Genomic DNA, 19579 nt, shown 5'->3' with positions numbered 1-19579 from the left:
CATACCGGAAAGGGTAAAGGCCGCTGATACCGAAAATATGGTTAGTAAAAATAATATTAAAAAACAGCAAAAAAACAACGTGCACTGCGTAGTAGCGATTACACGAGCGCACGCCTCTAAGATGCCCGGGGTCAGCGTGTGTGCCCGTGCTTGCTGGTCCATATAGCGCGCATGCGTGTTTGGCGCAAAATTCGCGCCACTGCTCACAATATCAAAGCCCGTGGAAGTGAGCTAATGATAAGCGGAAGCTTTCATTCCTGGTCTTTTGCCAGTAGACCCGCCTTCCCCCGTTCCTAGATAAAGACAAACCGAGCAAATATCGTCCCTTAAAGGAGCTGTGCAACGATTTTAACGTTGAAGGAATTGGCATTTTCTGCTTTTGATATTGTTCACTGTGTCACAAATGGCAGAAAACACACCTCTGTTCATCGCAATGTTGCGATTCCGCCGCGTAATAGCGAGGCAAAACTTGGAATATTTCCCGACCTGCAGCCACGAGCGGCGGCCATGAGAAACAAGCGGCGTGACGTCACTTGGGTCGTTGTAAGAAAGATAGCAAGTTGTGCGAATACCTGCTCGATAAAAGGTAACTCTTTTTACAAATCTTGTCGTTCCAACATATATATAAATGCGTCAACACCCTGGTATCATCGACAAAACTTTTATTATACGGAGTTTTAGTGGCGCCATCTATCCTAGGTCCACAAAACCGCGAACAGCCGCCAGAAGCCGGAGGGGGAGGGGGACAGCGCCACACTGGCAAGGACGGGTGGTCACGCGGTCGGCAGCGGATGAGTTCTCGCTGATGGCTCTAAAGAGAGAACTTTTCCGGAACTCCGCGCCTACTCTAGTGACGTCACTGTGCACGTGACCCGGAAGACGATGCACGAGTTGAGAGGCGGCAAAAACCTGGATCTTTTTCATTTTTTTAAGTAAAAACTAGGGTATCCAGGCAAAATCTGTTTTCTGTAGTTCACTGCAGAAGTGTCAGGCATCAACTTCCACAATTATTTAAGCAAAGCCCTGAAATTGTTGCACAGCTCCTTTAACTAACGATAAAACGATGCGACGATCGCGGAACTTAGTAACATCCGCGAGAAACAATGTACCAAATTGAAGACAAAGCGATTGAACACGGTAAAAGATCAAAGTGAGCAATTAATGAAATTACACAAAATGACCCCCCCCCCCTCCTCCCCCAAACTCCAATTCCCCGCTCTTAAAAAAAAGTAAAAAAAAAGAAAAAAAAAAAAGAAAACACAAAATAATTGAGAAAAAGAAGAAATTTCGCGTTCCTCCGCGTCATAAGCGAATGCGATTTAAACAGTCATGAAAGGAAGTGGAATAGCTCGATTAAAATTATTCGACGGCGCGGACATTATTTAAATTTTCATGCTATTAAAACACTAACGTAGGAAGATGTAGACCTCTTGAAAACTAACGGCCGTTCGTCGTGTTCGCAATTAGTGAGATCCCGTGTTTGCAAATTAGCAAGATCGACTACTAGCGTTGTTTCCAGCGAGCAGTCGATCAATGATGACCTTAAAAATAAAAGCATCGGTAATAGTTTTTTTTTTATTATTAAAGAGTGTTTACCTTCGAATAGGTTGCTTTTTTGGATACGTGGTTTCTCTTGGCCAAGCGTGCAAGCAAAGGCGGGGTCAGGCCCTGGTCTCGAACAATATAGTTTTTCCTTTAAAAACATTGTCCTTATAGCAGGTTGAACGTAAACAAAATCAGCAACTACAGGCTCGATTATATTAAAAGAGCCAGGGGGCGTAGGATGCGTCCCGCACAAACCACACCCCGTGTGTCCTCTTTGCAAGCCTTCTCAATCTTTTGTCTATTGTTTTTTTATTTATAATTTAGTTTATTATTCATTTATTTATTTTACGATATCTCGATTTATTTATGTTACGATATTTTTATTTATTCAAATATATTTATATTTATTATTTTAATCTAATATTTTCATCCAAAACCGCCCGCTGTCACGGCACTCTTGGAATCAAAGGGAAATATTTAACCTTCCAGATCAGCGGTGCTATTAGCCGGTTGGCCAATAAAAAAAAAACAAAAAAAAACAACTAGTAGCTAGTTGGCTGTTGGTGACTCAAGCAAAATGAACATTACTTAACGGCTAGAAAAAAAAAAAAAAAGCTGTGGCTGCAGGTTTGCTTGCTAGTCTTGTCGAGTGAATCAGGTATTCACAGTGCCTGGATCCTGGATGGAGATCTAAAGCCGAAGCTCTGAAAGTAGTATCGAAAACAACTAATGAAAATCGTGAATAGCAGCAGATTGGCAAAGCGCCGACCCAGGTTCGAGCCCCACCGGGGGCCCGAACTTTATGTACTATAATTACATGTATATCATAAAGTCTGTAACGCTCCAAGGGTATCGCTCGTTCATGACGAATTTATTCGTACAAAACGGGGCATAAAACGATTGTTATGCTAAAATTACTATATTTTTGCTCGGTACGAGCGAAAGAAAAAATCTCAAGTTCAGTAACTCCACCGAAATATTTAATGGGTTCGGAATAAACGATGCGTGACTATTGTACGAACAGAGGAGCGTGCTGGTCGCAGCACGCGAACGATGAAATGATAAACAGACGCAACAAAAACCAAAACGTGCGCCTATTTCTTTTTTGGATAAGTACGCGATTCGTTTGTTGTCCTTTTAGTTTATTTTTTTATGTTTTCCATTCACTCTCCCGTTTAAAATAAGGGTGGGCCCTCGTGGCACTCACTGAAGCTGTATATCGACCGATCAAATTCTGAACATAAGCAGCTAGGATTACGATAATAATCCCTAGAAAAGGGAAACAAGGGGGAAAAAGGGCGAACACAATTCTCCAAACACATCTAGAAGACTAGCGCCCGACTGACAAAGTCGCGCACCAGTCACCTAGCGGTACTACTTAGCAGCGAAGTGCAAGATCAGATAAGAATGTTTGTTTTTCTTCAGAGATCGCATCCGACGATTCCACGTCATGTTGACGCACTTACATCGTCCATAAAACAATAACAAAAAGGACGAGGCTAAATTTACGTCCTCCACACGGAGAAACGAGCTCACCTGAGATGGAAGTCGGCGTGATTGGAGATGACGTCCCAAGTGCTGCGGTAACCGCACATGACGTTCTGCTTGGATGGCGCTTCGTCGTTGTGAAGGTGCTCGTCTCCGTCGCAGAACTGGTTCACCTGGAAACAGGTCGGATCCGAAGCCGCCGCCGTTTAAGAAATCGCCGAAACGGAATCGAGGATTGGTCTTGAACTTCCATTAATCTCGGTTCGATCAAACAACACGCGCAAACACGCGCACACCAAGACCTTCAGCAAGGCCTGGCCGGAGTGCACGCGCAGGCTCACCGCAGCCGAGGAAGCTCGTCAAAAGACGATTAGTCTCGTTAAGTTGCTCGCGACGAACGAAACTGGAAACACGTGGTCGGCAGCATCTCCTCTGGCGAGTTGCACGCACCGAACCTGAGGGGCTGCTCCATGAATTGATAACGTGCCGCGAGCTGCGCTCGCCGATTACGTAAACAGGGCCAGTGTTCTCGAGGGGGGGAAGCGTCCGTGATGAATGGTCGGGTGCCCTTTGGAGACGTGACCTTCGCGACGGGGAGAAAACCTCTCGATGAATTGTCTTCTCGGTGCTTCGATCTTTGCTTGCTCGCTCCGCGGCGTGTGTCATTAGGGTCGCGCGCTCGTCGCTTCGTGCGCCGTCGTCGGATTGCGCCGAGAAACCCGAGCAAGATGAGGCGGGCAATTAGGGACTCCGACGAGGGCGTTCAAGCGCCGCCGCTTTTGAATACGTCGACCGGGCAACCTTTCGTTTTGTAAATAAATCAGCGAGTAGATTAGAGGAGATGTTAGTTTTATGGGCTGACGGAGAAAAGCACAATTCTGGGGGAGTAGCACTCGGCTAATTTCCCGAGCCTCCTTGGCGTATCGTACCAATGAACCTACGAAGCGAACACTATACTCACACTCCAAATTGTTCTAGGAACGAAGCTCAGTTGCAATCTTTTGTCGCGGCGGAGTTTTGGTCACGAAAAATAAATAAATATATATATTTATTAAATTTGCTACTGTGTTCCGAGTTGCCTATACCAATAAAAGCTATAGTTTTTTAAACTTCCGAGTGCGGTAAAGCCGCAATCACCCTGCTTCTATTTTGTACATCGTACAAAACACCCGGTGTTCGCTGCACACACGACGACAGAACTAGCTGAAGGACGGGCCTCGAGAATCTTCAAAGCATGTTTGCTTCACACATGGTATGTCTGCTTCGAACATGTCTGCAGACTGCCTTTTGTGCGGTGGAGTGTAAGCGCGACTTCAAACAGATGCAACTTGGGTGTGACAAGGTCGTTAACTTATGCGAAGTATTGCGTGTAATTCAAGTACACTCCGATATTTATCTATTCTTTTACGTTTCTTTTTCCGTTCAGAATCCGGCGAAACTCCTTTGAAAACATTTGTGAAAATTATGTGGGGAAAACTGAATGATGCGCGACTAAGCAAAATAGCTGGGAACGGGCGGGACAGAGGAAAATTGGGAATTCCTCCCGCGTGGCTCCAGCCCAAAGTTTCAACCCTTCCCCCAGTGGGCCCGGCGCTGGGGTAACGCCGACAGGATTTGCCAAGAGGAAAATTGACGATTCCCTCGCCGGTGGAAAAAGACGGAGGGTGATGTTTTATAGCTTTTTTTTGCCCGATGCCCCAAAGGTCATCCTGGTGATTTTCCACACTGCCTGGTGATGGTTAGGGGAGAACATTGGTCTTAAAAGGGCGGGAGGAATCATATGTTAGTCTTTTTAGATTTAGGGTAGGTGGCGGAAGCTACCGCCCGTTACAAAGGGTATAGCCATTAACATCTATCCATCTATCCATCCAGTAATTACTATTAAAATTTTAATATACCAAATATACCTTCCCCAAAAGCTTGTTAGAGAGAGATTAAGCGCCTTCCCATTTTTGAGTTTGCCCGTCAAAATTGTTTTACAGCAAAGAAGGTGATCGCCTCGCGCGGCGACGTTGCCTGCAACCCAAACCCGATCGCTGCTTTCCGCAGCACCGACTTCGACCGGAATCGAGTCACTGATATAATCGCCGATTTACGACGGAATCTCGGCCAATGATGAGATGGACAAAAGTAGCCATCGAAAAAAGAGGTGTTCGGTGGGACGCTTGGCCTATTCGTGTGAAATGTCAAGTTCAGTGTCTCATACTTGATTATTATCTCCTATGTATAGTATATACTCCTCCAACCCCAATATTCGCCAAGATGCCTTCACAGACCGTTCATTGTCTACCCTAGTGTTCTACGGAAAAATAAAAACCACGTACAAAAATGTATCTTTTTTCTTTTAGATTGCAAGGCTGTTTCGACATGTCTTGCGATGCATCGAAAAGCCCCTAAGGGACACCGAAACTTCAGCACACCCTCCTCGCTATCTAAGAGGCATTCCTACCTTTCGCACGACAAACCGAACAGAAACACCCGCCTTGTAGTTTTCGCAAAACGTCCGCTGTACATCAGGCCACTGTAAACGGAAATGTAACGCGATACCCCCTCTCGCAGCTTCTTTCTCTCTCCCTGGTTGGACGACAGTATTGAGTGAAAAGGTCGACGAGAAGCACCATTTTGAAAAATGAATCGCGTCACTTTTATATATACGGGTGCTTTTCTGCTACGTAGTTGCTCGGGACAAGTGACTCCCGGCGACGTACAGTTGATCGAGGCAATCTTAGCACTCACGTTGGGGAGCGTCTGCAACGCCATGATGGAGGAGAAGACGTTCTCCTGTGTTCGATTGGGCACGGCGTGGCAATCGTCGCCGTCGGGACGCCCCGTCAGAGGATCCACGTGGGCCACGCACTGCTGTCCCGACGTGGTTCTGGAACAAAGAGGGAAGCACCATTTGTAGCGTCGAACCGGGATGCCTCAGCCGTGATCCACCATTCCAACGTCAACGCTATACCTGAAACCCGTTTCCGAACGTTGCTTACACTTTCATCTGTTGAGAACAAAAACGCCTAAAAATACAAGCAAAAAGGAAAATAAAGTAGGAAACATCCTCTTGCGCTTTTTTTTTTTTTTTTTTGTCCCCGGTATTTTGAGTTTTGATTTGTGTTCGACTAGTCCCGGTCGTTCGTTCGGCCATGTTATAGTTTGTTTTAGTATATATCGTACTCTGCGGAAGGCTGGTCCAGCTAGCGGGTCTTCAATCCATGCTACAAAGTGACAGCACGACTCCCGCTATGCCAACGCGCTGTTTCCAAACAAGCCCTCGCGCGAGACTTGGGCAAACGCGCCGTTTCCGCACGAGGTGTGGGCACTGCGTGGGCGCAGGAACCAGATTCGCGTCAAGTGTAGCTTCTGCGCATGCGCCCTGCCAACAGCACCGTCACCGCATTTCTAGTGCCAGCGCTCGTTCTGCGGAAGAACGCTTCAAAGCCGCGACCTCCGAGATATCGTGCCTGATGCATTGGCAGCAGTCTCAGCTTAAGAATGAACGGAGAGTATCGTACGATCTACGAAAACTTCCTATTATTACCGAATGTATCGAGGTTGTTACTGGTGCGCTCTGGAACTAAGCGCGCGAAGCAGTTGTTTGGAACGAGCGATCGCCATTTTTGGTTTCGTCTTTCACATACGGGCAAACGGGCGCGATTAAAACGATAAATATTAAGCATATGGTGAGGTGTGCGTACGTATACAGTACTACCAACTAAGCCAGTAAAATATTCCGCTCGATTCCAACCTATTCGAAAAACCAATCCGGCTATTTGTGCCGCATGCTGTCCGCACTCCGTAGCACAGTTAATCCGAACACTACATCGGCGCTATGTTAGAATTAACCGAAAGAAGTAGTAGTCTCTGACGGAATGAAAACGGCAGGCTCAGGAGACAGCAAAGAGTGTTATCGAAGGTAGAAAGCTCGAACTAGAGACGGAACAACTAAGGAACTCCCCTGCCGTTAGCGTTTTCGTGCGACGGTTGCCGTGTTGAAATGTGGAGTAGTTGGGTTGAGGCGCCAAACACTAATGCTAATAGTTTAATCGTAGCAATACAATAAAAAAAGTATAGCCAAGAAAAAATGTGGAACTATTGGCACAAATCCCTTGAATTCCAAGAACGACTGATCGCAAAATAAAGTGATTTGCTATTTTGACCCTACTCAGCGACACCAGAATTCAACATGGCGGCCGCCATGAAAAAACTGTTTATGCGGAGCGCAAGTTCGTCTGCTTCTTTTGCAGGGGTTGTGGTGACGTCAGAACGCCGATCGCTGATTGGCTCTGATTGAAGGACAGTAGGTAGACCTCAAAGCAGCTTGCTTCGAGATCTACCCACTATCCTTTCAATCAGAGCCAAGCAGAGCTCGCTGTTCAGACGTCGTCACGACCCCAGCAAAAAAAAGGAAAAGCAGACGAACTTGCGCTTTGCATATACATCGAACGCCACATTTCACCACACGAGTTGGCGCACACATTCGACACACATCGCTGCCTAGTTGCGGCAACATACCCTTACAACATATTTATCTGCCCTCTACAGTATTTCTATAGAAAATAGTGTACAGAGGCTATAGATTTTTCAAAGCAAATATATCCGCTGTTCTATCTACCGTCTATACCTTTTTAGCCGCTTTTTCCGTAAAATGTCTATAGAACTTAGTGTATAGAGCTTGTATGAAATTACATAGAAAACAGAGATTCCAACAATGTTTTTATCCCCTTTCCATAGACATCTGGCCAGTTCTTTGCAAAAAAAAAAAATATATATATATATATATAAATCCTGGGCATTAATGCAGGTCTGTCACAAGATCCATAGAAACATGCGCATACGCAGATATTACAGATAGACACGCCACGGAGTTCTCATAGCACTAATAATTCATCACTCTTTACTGCTCCAGCGTCATATACCAGATAATAATTTGTATTCCAAATAAAACAAAAAAGGGCGTCTTTACTGCTACATGAATGCCGTCTTTACTACCTGTTCTTGAGCTCGGCGCACATTCCAGGAGCGAACAACCGTCACAGTCTGGTAAGTAAGTTCGTAACAGTCTGGTGAGTAAGTAACAAAAACTTGTTAATCAACTTTTAATTAGTGAGAACATACATATGGTTCTAATCAAAAACTTGCTGAGTGTCACTTAAAACAACAAAACCAGTATATTTAAGAAAGACAGAGCGTGGGAAGCGCAGTAGTGCACCAAAGTTACCACTCGTGTGGCAGGTACAAGGCTTATGGTAAGAGGCGGGAAAATCGCACGGGCGCCTTATCGCACCGGTAGTCACGCTCCTGCTACACGAGTGCTAACTTGAGCGCACTGTACTGCCACCTGAATGCCGTTTTCACTATGTTTCTTGAGCTCGGCGAATGTCCGCCGAGCTCAAGAAAGATATAGTGCAAACGGCATTCACGTGGCAGTAAAGACGCCTTTTTTAATATCTGTGCTGAAACAATATTACGCGGTAAACCCTACACTTGAGAGGTAGTCTCTTGAAAGAGGACAACCCCAGAAGATAAAAAAGGTTAAAGTTGCTTTTTTTTCGCCAATAGTTTATACGAAATATGGTTTATAAGGGTTGGTGAACTCTGTCACCAACTATAAAGCATTGAAAGAGTGACAATTATTCGAAAAAGTCGAAAAAAAACATCCTCCGCGAGGTTCCAACGGTGAGTGATGTCGCTTCTCTACACTGCATCTTATTATTCTATCGAGTCTAGTCTATAGAAATTCTATATAAATATGGTGTAAGAAAGTATATTGAAGACGTGGCGATAGGAATGTTACTGCATTTATATCGTCTGTACTCTATAAACTTTGGTTGAAAGAAAATTTATAGAAAATTTACTGAAAATTGTCGATTCGTCGTGATTGGATAGAAAGTTAAAAGAGTCGTTAAAATGTGGATAGTCGTTTTATAGACTGCATGAATTATTTTTTGTAAGTGTAGGTTATTAAAAAGAAAATGCGACAAATGAAGAACTTTAAAATCTAACGAGCTGTAGTTTTTTGTTTGAAGGTTCGCCTTACCGGTTACTTTCTCCTGCCACAGGGAAATGGCTCCGTTTGTGTTTAACTTTTGGAAGGCAGGCGGTCGGTTGAAAATTAATGGCGTCCATTTCGCCTTTCTTTTTTAAGGGTCAGAGGGAAAGTGCGGGAGGTTGCGCTTTGAAATATTGCTAGGCTAAGCTAATCACCGGAATACATCTAAAAACAATATTTTGTAAGGTTTGAGTTTCTCTTAGCGTGATTTTGCACTTATATCAACCCAATAACGAACGTATGGTTAATATCAGTCCTGGCGTTCGTCTAAGCTTCCAGCAAGCGTACAAACTTAAACGTATAGTTTAGCGTTGGTTTGTAGAATTCACGACATTAAGCGTCGTCCGCGCTATAAAAGATTTTTTTTTTCTCTTTTTTACTTACAAATCTGTTCTGTTCGCAGGGAAATGATTCAACGAGACTGGGGTAGAAGCGTACCACACAGCATGTTTCCAGCATTCTGCCATGCCGGCAGTGTGCTGGAAATACGCTCTAGCAATATGCTGAAAACGCACAACTAGAAAAACAAAAAGAAAAAAAAAAACAAAAAAAAAACACACAGTAAAAGTGAGAAACTATAATAATCTTACTTTACAACGTTAAAGAAACACAAAAACTCCGCAGAAACAATACAACAAAAACACAGAAAACACGTTCCAGCAAGCAAAAGGAGCTCTTTTGATAGGTCCGATAGGTAATCTTTGCGAACGCTGCACTTTTTCTTTTTCCTTTCTTCCTGCACGAAGGGTAGACTGTTTCAAGATCAGTTTTTTCCGGATGGAGGTGGCTATTCATTGCGGACTTCCTTCGAGTTTTTTTTTTTTCGGTTTTTCTTCTGTTTCTCGCACACTTCCTTTACTTCCTTCCGGGTCTTTCGAACGGAGCGGGCGATATGAACATTCAGAGCGGCAGCACGCAGAAGCCTTTTGTTCTTGGGGGTCCAGAGAGGTTTCGTTGTTTGTTTTTTCCCCCCTCACAGTTCCTCTCTATTCAAAAGCAGCGGGAGCCCGCATTAATATTCATGCAGCGCGCATAATCGAAAGAGCACCGCTGGCTACGTTGTAACATAAACCGCGGGTCTCGGTCAGTTTCAGGCGAAAAGTGAAAACTGTATACTGCTCGTTTTGAAAACCGCTGACACGTGTGCTTGGCTGATGCTCGCGACGGAGAAAAAAAAATAAGTTGAAATAAAAACTTTGTTGACAGGAATAGGCATCCCCAGGAAGTTCTTTGAAGGGAGGAAACGTGTAACAAGGTAAGGAAACACAACGAAAAGAAGAAGAAAAAAAAAGATTAAAAGCGAGCGTCAAGTTTTTGCGTTTGCGAATCGAATACCCCGAAGTCTGAAAACATCCGCGCTTGGAAAGTAAATATTAGAATCATGTTTTCTATCTCGTCGGCACCCTTGCTGTTTTGCATGCTGAGTGCTTTAGATTGAAATAAACAATGTGGTGTTTTTAAATCACAATTGATTTTGTGGATGTCTGCATTGGACAGAGTCGGAGTACAAATTACAAAAAAATATATCAAAGAATAGAACTACGTTTAATTTTTTCGAAGTACAGAAGACCGGATTTACCACCGGAGCTGTATTCTAAGGCAAGTCTCGCCTTATTAGAATAGGAGAAAAAATAGGCGTTTAAAAATGCTTTTCATGATTTTAGATGGAACACTGCAGATTAATAAATACAGATTCATCACACCCCATCTATTTAGGATCGCACGTAATAAGCATACTATAACATTCGAGAGTACAAATTCACCAAAAAATGGTGAATTTGTACTCTCATTTATTTTTGTCATTGTGCTGCGCATATCTATTGCAGTGTCTATTGTTTTAGAGCGCAGCTCTTAGGCGCCCGTTTCCTGCTTTAGCGGCGTCGCCATCGCCGTAACCACGTGTTGCATTATGGGAGGTTCCCATAATGACGTCATACGTGACGTCACGTGTTACGTCACGAAGGTCGCGAGTGACGTCACGAATGTCACTCGTGAAGGTCGCGACCTTCACAGTGACCTTCACGAGTTGCGTCACAAGTGTCACGAGTGACGTCACAAGTTTCACGAGTGACGTCACAAGGGTCACGAGGGAGAGAGGGGGAGGAGGAAGGAAGAAAAGGGGAGCAGGGAGAGGCGGGGGGAAGAAGGAGGATGGAGGAATAGTGGAGGAGGAGAAGAGGAGGAGGGGAGGGGGATAGGATACTCTCCTCTCCGTACCCTCCCCTCCTCATTCTTAAGAGCTACGCTCTAATTCGGCATTACAGGAAATTGTAAACGTCTTTAATTTTTTTGTACTCACACCTCCTATCATAGTCCCTGCTGGGAGAATGATAATATTACGAAATAAATAAATAAATATTCGATGCTTCTGCCGTGAGTGTCCTAATTTCTAGGGCACTGACTTATACGAAATAAGTTTTAAAGCGAAGCACTTAGGCGTCCGTTTCCGCGTTGAGCGCCGTCGGCGTAACCGCGCGTGTTGCATTATGGGACGTCACAGGTTCCCCGCTAAATTTAACGGGGAAACTGAATTGGTGTTCAGGTCATGTGAAGACAGTTTTCCCGCTAAATTTAGCGGGGAACTGAATGCGCTGTGTAGCATTGTAGTGCGTCACATTCCTAAACACCAATTCAGTTTCCCCGCTAAATTTAGCGGGGAATTGAATCGGCATTGAGGTCACGTCAATTTTCCAGCTGAGGGAAGTTGTGGAAGGAGAGGAGGGTATGAAGGAGGAGGAGTAGGAGAGGGTATGGAGGAGGAGGGGAAGGTACGGAATGGGGGAGGATACGGAGGAGGAGGGTACGAAGGAGGAAAAGGACATGGAAAAGGAGGGGGGTGCAGAACCAGTACCTGAGGAGAGTGATCTATATTTGTAGATACTATATATATATTTCTTGCTCAAGTTGTTTAGCACGCTAGAATCGCAAAATCAAAATACCTCAAGAGCTGCGCTCTAATTTCGCATTAAAGATTTGCATACGTCTTCCATTTTTTTAAATAAGCACAGCGAATATGTGTTGTATTTTAAAATAAAACTTCCCCGAGGCCTCAATGTGGCAAGCCCACATTTCGTGCTTGTCGGCGAAAACGTTCCTTGGTCGTTGGAGTAGCGTGACGGTGCGACTTCGCATAGCGTAATTATACGCGTGTAGTGCAACTATACCCGCCATAGCGTAATTACCTGCAGATTAGCTGCAGAACCCAGGATCCCTGGGTTCTGCAGCGCGAGCTTTTGCTCCACGTGCTTCGAGCTGGTGTGCGCTAGACCACTCGGCCACCGATCCCCCTAAAATGAAAATTGCAGACAGACACGCAAATAATTACCACATCGCGAAAAATTTTCGCAGCCACGCGTGCTTTTTTTTATTTCCGGCGTTTTTTTCAACCTCTTTCTCACTTCCTCTCTTCTTTTTATTTGCGACGTAATTGAATATAAAATTGAGAAGCTTTGGAAGCGACATTTCTATAATATTTAATAACGACGTTCGTAAAACATGTTTTTTTTTTTTAACGCTATTGCGAACGCACTATCGGCCCTGGAAAAGTGGTATTTTAGCTTCCTTCCGTCGACATTTCTCTCCCGGTTTTGGTCATTTCAAACATCGCGTATTTGGTTTTGACAGGCCATACAAAATGCCAAGCCAATAAAGATTCCGCCTTTTCAGACAAATAACGTGCAAATTACATTTATAGCCGAATCGCAGGCGCTCCCCAAGTGTCTTCATACATACGCACGAGAAACTGAACCACCCGAGATAACAAACGTAGAACATCAGTACAACACCTTACTTAGAAATATAACAAAGCACAATTCCTTTTTACCACACGGTGATGAAAACGTGTCAATTATAACGGTCTGGACGCTTCTTTCAGAATATATTTTTTTCTCGTTAGAAGACAATACAGCAAACAATGCATACTAACAAGATACCAAAAAGAAGAAGCGCAGGAAAATTCTGCTTAATTCTGGAGTTCTCCGCAGAAAAAAACCAAACAAAAAGCATTACTTCTCAGTCATTAGTCTACAGAGGGTAAGAACGCAAATACAGACCAGGTAAGAATAGTGACCATTGCTAAAAATAATAATATGAAAAAGACAAAACAAAGCGTGAGGTGGAAGAGAGGGGGACAAAACAAGTAAGCTGCAGAAAACGACGCGTTCATCTAGCGCTCTCGGAACAAAGCTAAGTAAAAATCGAACATCTAAAAGAAAAAAAGAAAAAAAAAAAACACGAAATGACAGAGGAAGAAGACTGCACGCAGGTGTGGAGGGCGAGAAGATGAATTCTTCCACCGGGGGAACATTTATCATCCGGCAGTGGTGGTGGGGGAAGGGGGCGATTCAGCGCCAATTACACGGCCAGCCAAACGCCGTGGAGACGGAGAGCGCCCACGCTGAACCAAGCCGCGTACCGCAGAAAGCAAAAGACGAGCAAGCGAGGCTCGCGCCCAGCACCCAAACAAAACGAGGTCCACGCGCCCAGAAATCGAATAAAATAGTGCGAAAAAAAAAGAACCCCCCAAAAGGGCCCTTGCCGAGCAGCGAAAGGAAAGCAACGCCCGGCACCATTAATTATTCATACGGCCAATCAGGTCCCGATGGCGCAGAAGCTGCCGCCTGATGAACTTAGTGTGCCTCGATTTCAGAGTGTTTCCAACGGCTCCTTCGGGTTCACATTGTTCACGCGCCGCGTCTCGCAGTACAAAGCTGCAAGGGAAGAGCCCAAAGCGCCGATCAAGCGTCTCTAACCTTCGGTCAGCCTCTTCACCGCTCTCCTCTTCCCCACGTGGCAACTCACGCGTGCTCATTCGCGACCAATCTGTGCGGGAGGCGTAAGTCATTAAACTGCCAACACACTTCGTGGCTCGACCTGCTTTCTCTCTTAGGTCTAGGCCCTTTGGATGAACTCAGTTGCAGTACGCTTTCGCTGGCTTACTTGGTCGGGCAACTCTGGGGCTATCCGCTCGGACCTCCCTCCCGTCTTCGGTCGGGCAGTAGCTCTCTTCTGCGGACATACATTCGGTCGGAGACAGCTCGGATTTGCATCTTTCCTTTCCGGATCTCTTTTATTTTTCTCTCTCTCTCTCGCTTTATCTTACTTTTCGAGTATCTCTTTCGGTATGTTTTGCCGGCGTTGGCTAGGAGCGTGCAGCGCCACCCCGAAGCCGCGTCACAAACTAACATCACAGATAGAAAAAAATTGTCTGAAGGCACGTTTTAAAGCATACACGTGTATGAAGCAAACAACCGTGTCCTTTGCATGGTATATGAGCAGTGGAATTACGGCTTAAAAGACAAGAGCTCGATACAGGCTCCTGTGAAGTAAGAGGTTTTGGAACCAGCCGGCTTCGACCCATCAGAAGAAGGGGAAAAAAACCTGCGCGAAGTCGCGACAAAGCGAGAACCTCAACGACCGCGACCTCCAGACTGTCCTACCAAAGTCGGGGTTCGGAACAGACCGTCGCCAACGCAGCGAACGTGCCCGGGGTCCCAAAGTACGCCCCGAACGCTGCACGCATACGTTGTTGCGAGTCTTCCCAGCTGTGGCTTCCGTGGCTGCTCTTTCTCGTGCTGTGGCTACGGTGACTCCCCATCTGTATACACTGCGCTACACTGTTTAGCGCGAACACGATGTTGGTACCTTTTTTTATAAATATTACATGGGAAGGTACTGACAGGCGTTAAATTTCACTCCTTAGGTTAACGCCCCGGATGACTATATACAAAACAAAAATACTGGCGATCTTTTTTTTTTTTTTTGTGCAATGCTGCACAGTGTATAAGAAGTAGAACGACGCAACAATTCTTTTTTTTATAATTTTATATAAAAAAATCTTTCTAGTATTTTAACAAGAATGGGTGCAAAACTAAAAGCCTGAAAGATAAGACGTGCCAAAAAATAAAAAAAGGGGGAAAAGGCAACGAGCGACGTTTCGGACCCAGGCCCTCCGTCTGACGAAAGTCGTGCTCACGAAACGTCGCTCGTTTCATTTTCCTTTTGGCACGTCTTATCTCTCACGCTTGTAGTTTTGTGGCCACCTTTACGTGCCGGCAGCAGCCTATCCTTGGATCCACAAAAGATGGTGGCGCGGTCGTCTCTAGCTAGCTTCCCCGCGGGCAGCATTAAAACATTGCCCCGTCGCCAAAAAAGCAAATAAAGAAGCAGCAACGCATCGTCTTGTAAAAAAGCGAAGATGCGAGGTAAGAAACTAGAGCTGCAAGGCGAAGAGTGTACACGCTTCTCCTATTCCCTACCAGGGGAGTGCGCAGTTCTTAAAACATGCCCCACGGGTAGATACCGGACATCAGTGGCGTCCAGGAGTCGGGTAGGTTGTACTGTGCGTCCTCTAACGCGGGTCGAATTCGTTTGACTCAAACGACGAAAATGTATCGGTGCCGCCGATAAAAGAACCGGCTCGCGTACCGCGCGACGAGGTGGAAAAGGAAGCAAGAAAGCAGCAAACGGTTTGTGTACAAGTCGCCTCCAGCAAAGAACCACTCGAAGAAAAGAAATCTCGTCGTCGTTTCGTCTTCGTTTCATTGCAGTTTTTTTTTTTTTTTTTTTGTTAAAGCAGCTTAAACCGTCGCTGCGGCGTTCAACATCTTCTCACAAAAAGATATCCAAAAGCTTTCAGCATAAAAAAAGAAAAAAGAAACCAAAACGACCCGTAGCTGTCTTCGAAACGGTTTATAGTTTCAGTAAACAGTTTTTTTTTTTTTTTGTGAGTTACGCGAAGAGCTTACTGGACAAAGGGGCGCTCAAAGTTTTCGGTTACGGCAATGTCTTTCTTAACACTTCGCCCATTAGCACTGCACCTCAACACGGCATCACGAGAGACCCAGTTCCTCTTCTTGCGCAAACACGGTCGAGTTAAAATCCCCCGCCTTTACCGTCTCTACTTTTGATAAACGAACGTCTCCTCGATTTCTCGAAATGTCGGTTTCTTTCTGGTCTAGCGATGCGAAAGCTTCTGTTGCCTAAAGGAGAGGGTGCGGAAGAGCCGGGGGAGGTGGGAGGGGGGGGGGGGGGGGCACGTCTTTCAGCCATTAGGCGTATTTGCTCGACACTCGTCAGGCTTCGCACTGCTTGTACAATCGAACGCTGAGCTCTAGGTTGCGTGTGGCCCGCTTTCACACGATTCCGTTCCGTTTCTTTGAAATACAACGATAAATGACGAGAACGGGTTGATTATTCTTATTTTGTATCTTATGACTCAGTGTTTTCAGGCAGCGTGCCTTTGTGGACGGGAAGCGTCGGATGCGGACTCTTTGCGTTCTGAAGCTCACTTTACTCTCCAGGAAGGTGCAACAGAGAAAAAGCTCAGAACAGGGTACAAAGATCGTAAACACGCAGAATAGTTTTCTTTAAGGCGTAACGCAAGCTGCTGATATAATGCCGATATCAAACGACACCGTCTACAAAACAGAAAAAACAAACGAACAAAAAAACATGAACATGCAAAGTTAGATTGGAGCAACCAGTAAGAATTCACTAGCTAATGGATGTGTCCTGGCATTGAAATCCTGCTATATATATACAGTGTTTCACGAAGAGTTGACAAATTCGATATGGCGAAAACTGCGCGTCGCAACAAAAAAGGCTTGTGTCATTTTGGTCCTGGGCCATGAACCTATTCGGGAAAATTAATCAAGTCCGCGTTAATTATATTGTTCATATATTTTTGCGTTATTAACTTTTTAATACTGTGTTTAAGGGCATGGTTTCAATTAGAAAATTGCTCAGGATCATCGAAAAACACTAAATCAACATATTTCAAAACGATAGAAAGCACGCGCACCATTTTAAGGCTTTCTAAAAAACCGCACGAATTCGACGGGTTTTAAAGTTTCGGTTTGCAATCGGAGCGCATCTCGGCCCCGACGGCACCGCGCCCCGTGGAGAAATAGCGCAACCAGCCTCTGCTGCGCTGCCCTCGCGGCCAATTTTAGATCGAGCCTGGTAACTTCAGACACTATATGTACACACTCTGTACGAGGTGTAACTATCAAATTAGTAGACTGGCAGTAAAAGTGTGGTCTACAATCACACAGCTTAACCGAATACTAGTTAAGTATTTGGCTTAACTGTTCTCTCCTTCCGCATACCCCCCCCCCCCTTTTTTTTATGCACCTTTGCGTACAATCCTTTAAACAAGTATTGCACGTCCTGCATCAGACCCTTTCAGTAGAAAAAAGTTGTTTTCGAAGAAAAGACTGTAGACGAAGACTGCCCATGAAAATGATTTCAGTGAAAAGACTGCCTGCAAAATTTTATATACTGTAAACGACTTATTTTTCGCGGGCTCGATTTTTCGCGATTTAGGTCAAAGCTGAAGTTTTAGAATAACTCGCGGGTTCTAATTTTTGGCGGCGCGATGGGATCTCAATATAAATTCCAACGTGTTTACATTTTTGTGGAATTGTTCGCAGGATCTATTTTTCGCGAATGGTAAGGGAATCACGAATTTCGCGAAAATCAGGTCCTCGCAAAAATTAAGTCGTTTACAGTATATACTATACTTAAGCTGCAGGGAATAATATAACAATCATTAAAAGTAATTAACCAAATAAAAATGAAACCATTCAAGCGAAAAATTCCCTGGGTTGCTATCAACACAACGATGACGCATCTATTATACCTATCTTTTTTTTTTATCGTCACGCTCTTAGATTTAGTAGTTGTAGACGAACAACGCGTGGGATCGCAGGCGAACGGCGGAATGAAAGGATTTTCCTCTTTGTGTTCCTTTCTTGCCGCTTACAAGAACCGTGAAAGCGTGAGCCCCGGGCGAGCGGATCCACGCACTACTCAAGGCACGCCTTGTCCGACCATTTTTGAGAGTTGGAGGGCTCTCGACATCGACTGCCATGGCACGCCTTCCTCCTCCTCCTCCTCCTCCTCCTCCTCCTCTTCCTCTTCCTCTTCCTCTTCCTCTTCCTCTTCCTCTTCCTCTTCCTCTTCCTCTTCCTCCTCCTCCTCCTCCTCCTCCTCCTCCTCCTCCTCCTCCTCCTTTGCAGCGCGGTGTAAAGTGTGTCATCGAGACTGCAGCTCTTGGCTCCGTTGAAGAGGAGCTCCCATTTTGATCTCGCACTGGGTATAAGACTCCAAAGCGTAAGAAATGAACGATGAAGGGAGAACTCTTCCGTTCGGATGTTTAAAAGTACTTCAATCTCTCATGCTGTGATGCTGCAAGTGAAGGACGAAACGCAGCGACCGGCGACTGCGTTCGACGTTACCCCGTACCCTGCGGTGAACAGTATCACAGGCAGTGTGGAGGACACACGTCGACAGCTACGTTTCTGTCAGTTTTTTTTTGTTTTTTGCAGGCAGCCTTTTCATCTACGGCATTTTCGTCGACAGCCTTCACGTCGACAGTCTTTTCGTCGACAGTCCTTTCGTCGACAGTCCTTTCGTCGACAGTCTTTTCGTCGCCAGTCTTTTCGTCGCCAGTCTTTTCGTCGCCAGTCTTTTCGTCGCCAGTCTTTTCGTCGCCAGTCTTTTCGTCGCCAGTCTTTTTGTCGTCAGAAGTTTCGTCGGAAACCTTTTTACTACTGAAGGGGGCTGATACATGACGTGCAGCGCCCTTTTAAAGAATGTAAAACTCGTATCCAAAGGTGCATAAAAAGAGGAAGGGAGTATGCTGAAGAAGAGAACAGTTAAGCCAAATACTTAACTAGTATTTAGTCAAGCTTTGTGATTTCAAACCACAGTTTTACCGATAATCTCTTTATTTGATAGTTACACCTCGTACAGGGTATCAGATTTTAATTCAAACATACTATAAAGAAAAGGGGTGAAGTGTTGAGTGCCGTCTTCACCGTGCATTTATCAGGCTCGACATACATTAGATGAGAGGATAACCGTAACGCTAAAAGAGGATTAGCTAAAAATTGTTTTAATTTTTTAAATTATGTTTTGTGTTGCAAGTTTAGTCTTAAAGACAGCCATTATGAAGGCTGAGCCAATTTAAACAGTTTGCGAAATCCCAACGGGCTTCGAGGTAATAATGAATCAGCTTTCGCGCTTTTTTCGCCTGAATTCGAAATTGGACGGAGAAAAGGTGCCGGCACTTCCGTCCACATTGATGCAGGTACGCCCGTAGTTGTTTCGCGCGCTTCCTCATTATCTAGACTGCGTGTCCCTGGGAGATATGTCGCGGTGCGGAGAAAATGACAAAGCCCCCTAAACGAGTAAATCCCTTTTCAATGTACCATTATAGAGGGGAACATAGGCGTTCTTTTTGCGTCTGATATCACAATCGGGTGACAAAAGCGTAAAAAAGAAGAAAAAACCGATCGTTATTTTTCTTAAATAAAATTGTCCTTAATCGACATGTTTAAATTTATTTAGTTTTTAATAACGACTGTCACTAAACATGGGATTGCAACAAGACCCATTAAACCATCGATTAAAGAGTTCATTACCTCATTTACGTTAATTACTTAACTTATACGCTATCGCCCTTCTGATGTTCGCCAAGCCTCATAAACACACAGT

The 19579-nt window shown here is 44.9% G+C and overlaps 1 protein-coding gene across 1 annotated transcript in view; it reads right to left on the bottom strand.

Moving 5' to 3' along the window:
* The window catches only part of LOC8035623 (calcium-activated chloride channel regulator 2), a 51101-nt gene extending 45199 nt beyond the window's left edge, over window positions 1–5902 (bottom strand). Inside the window, exons 1-2 of the mRNA XM_040207055.3 lie at window positions 5770–5902; window positions 3082–3206 (exon numbers count right to left, since the gene is read on the bottom strand). Of these exons, the coding sequence (XP_040062989.3) occupies window positions 3082–3206; window positions 5770–5793 (149 nt within the window). The 5' untranslated portion in view covers window positions 5794–5902. The remainder of the gene's footprint in view (window positions 1–3081; window positions 3207–5769) is intronic.
* Between the last annotated feature and the right edge of the window lie 13677 nt (window positions 5903–19579).

This window comes from Ixodes scapularis, unplaced genomic scaffold (genome assembly GCF_016920785.2).
Source record: "Ixodes scapularis isolate PalLabHiFi unplaced genomic scaffold, ASM1692078v2 PGA_scaffold2__306_contigs__length_199485367, whole genome shotgun sequence".
Lineage (NCBI taxonomy): Eukaryota > Metazoa > Arthropoda > Arachnida > Ixodida > Ixodidae > Ixodes > Ixodes scapularis.
This window is presented reverse-complemented; position numbering and strand designations above follow the sequence as displayed.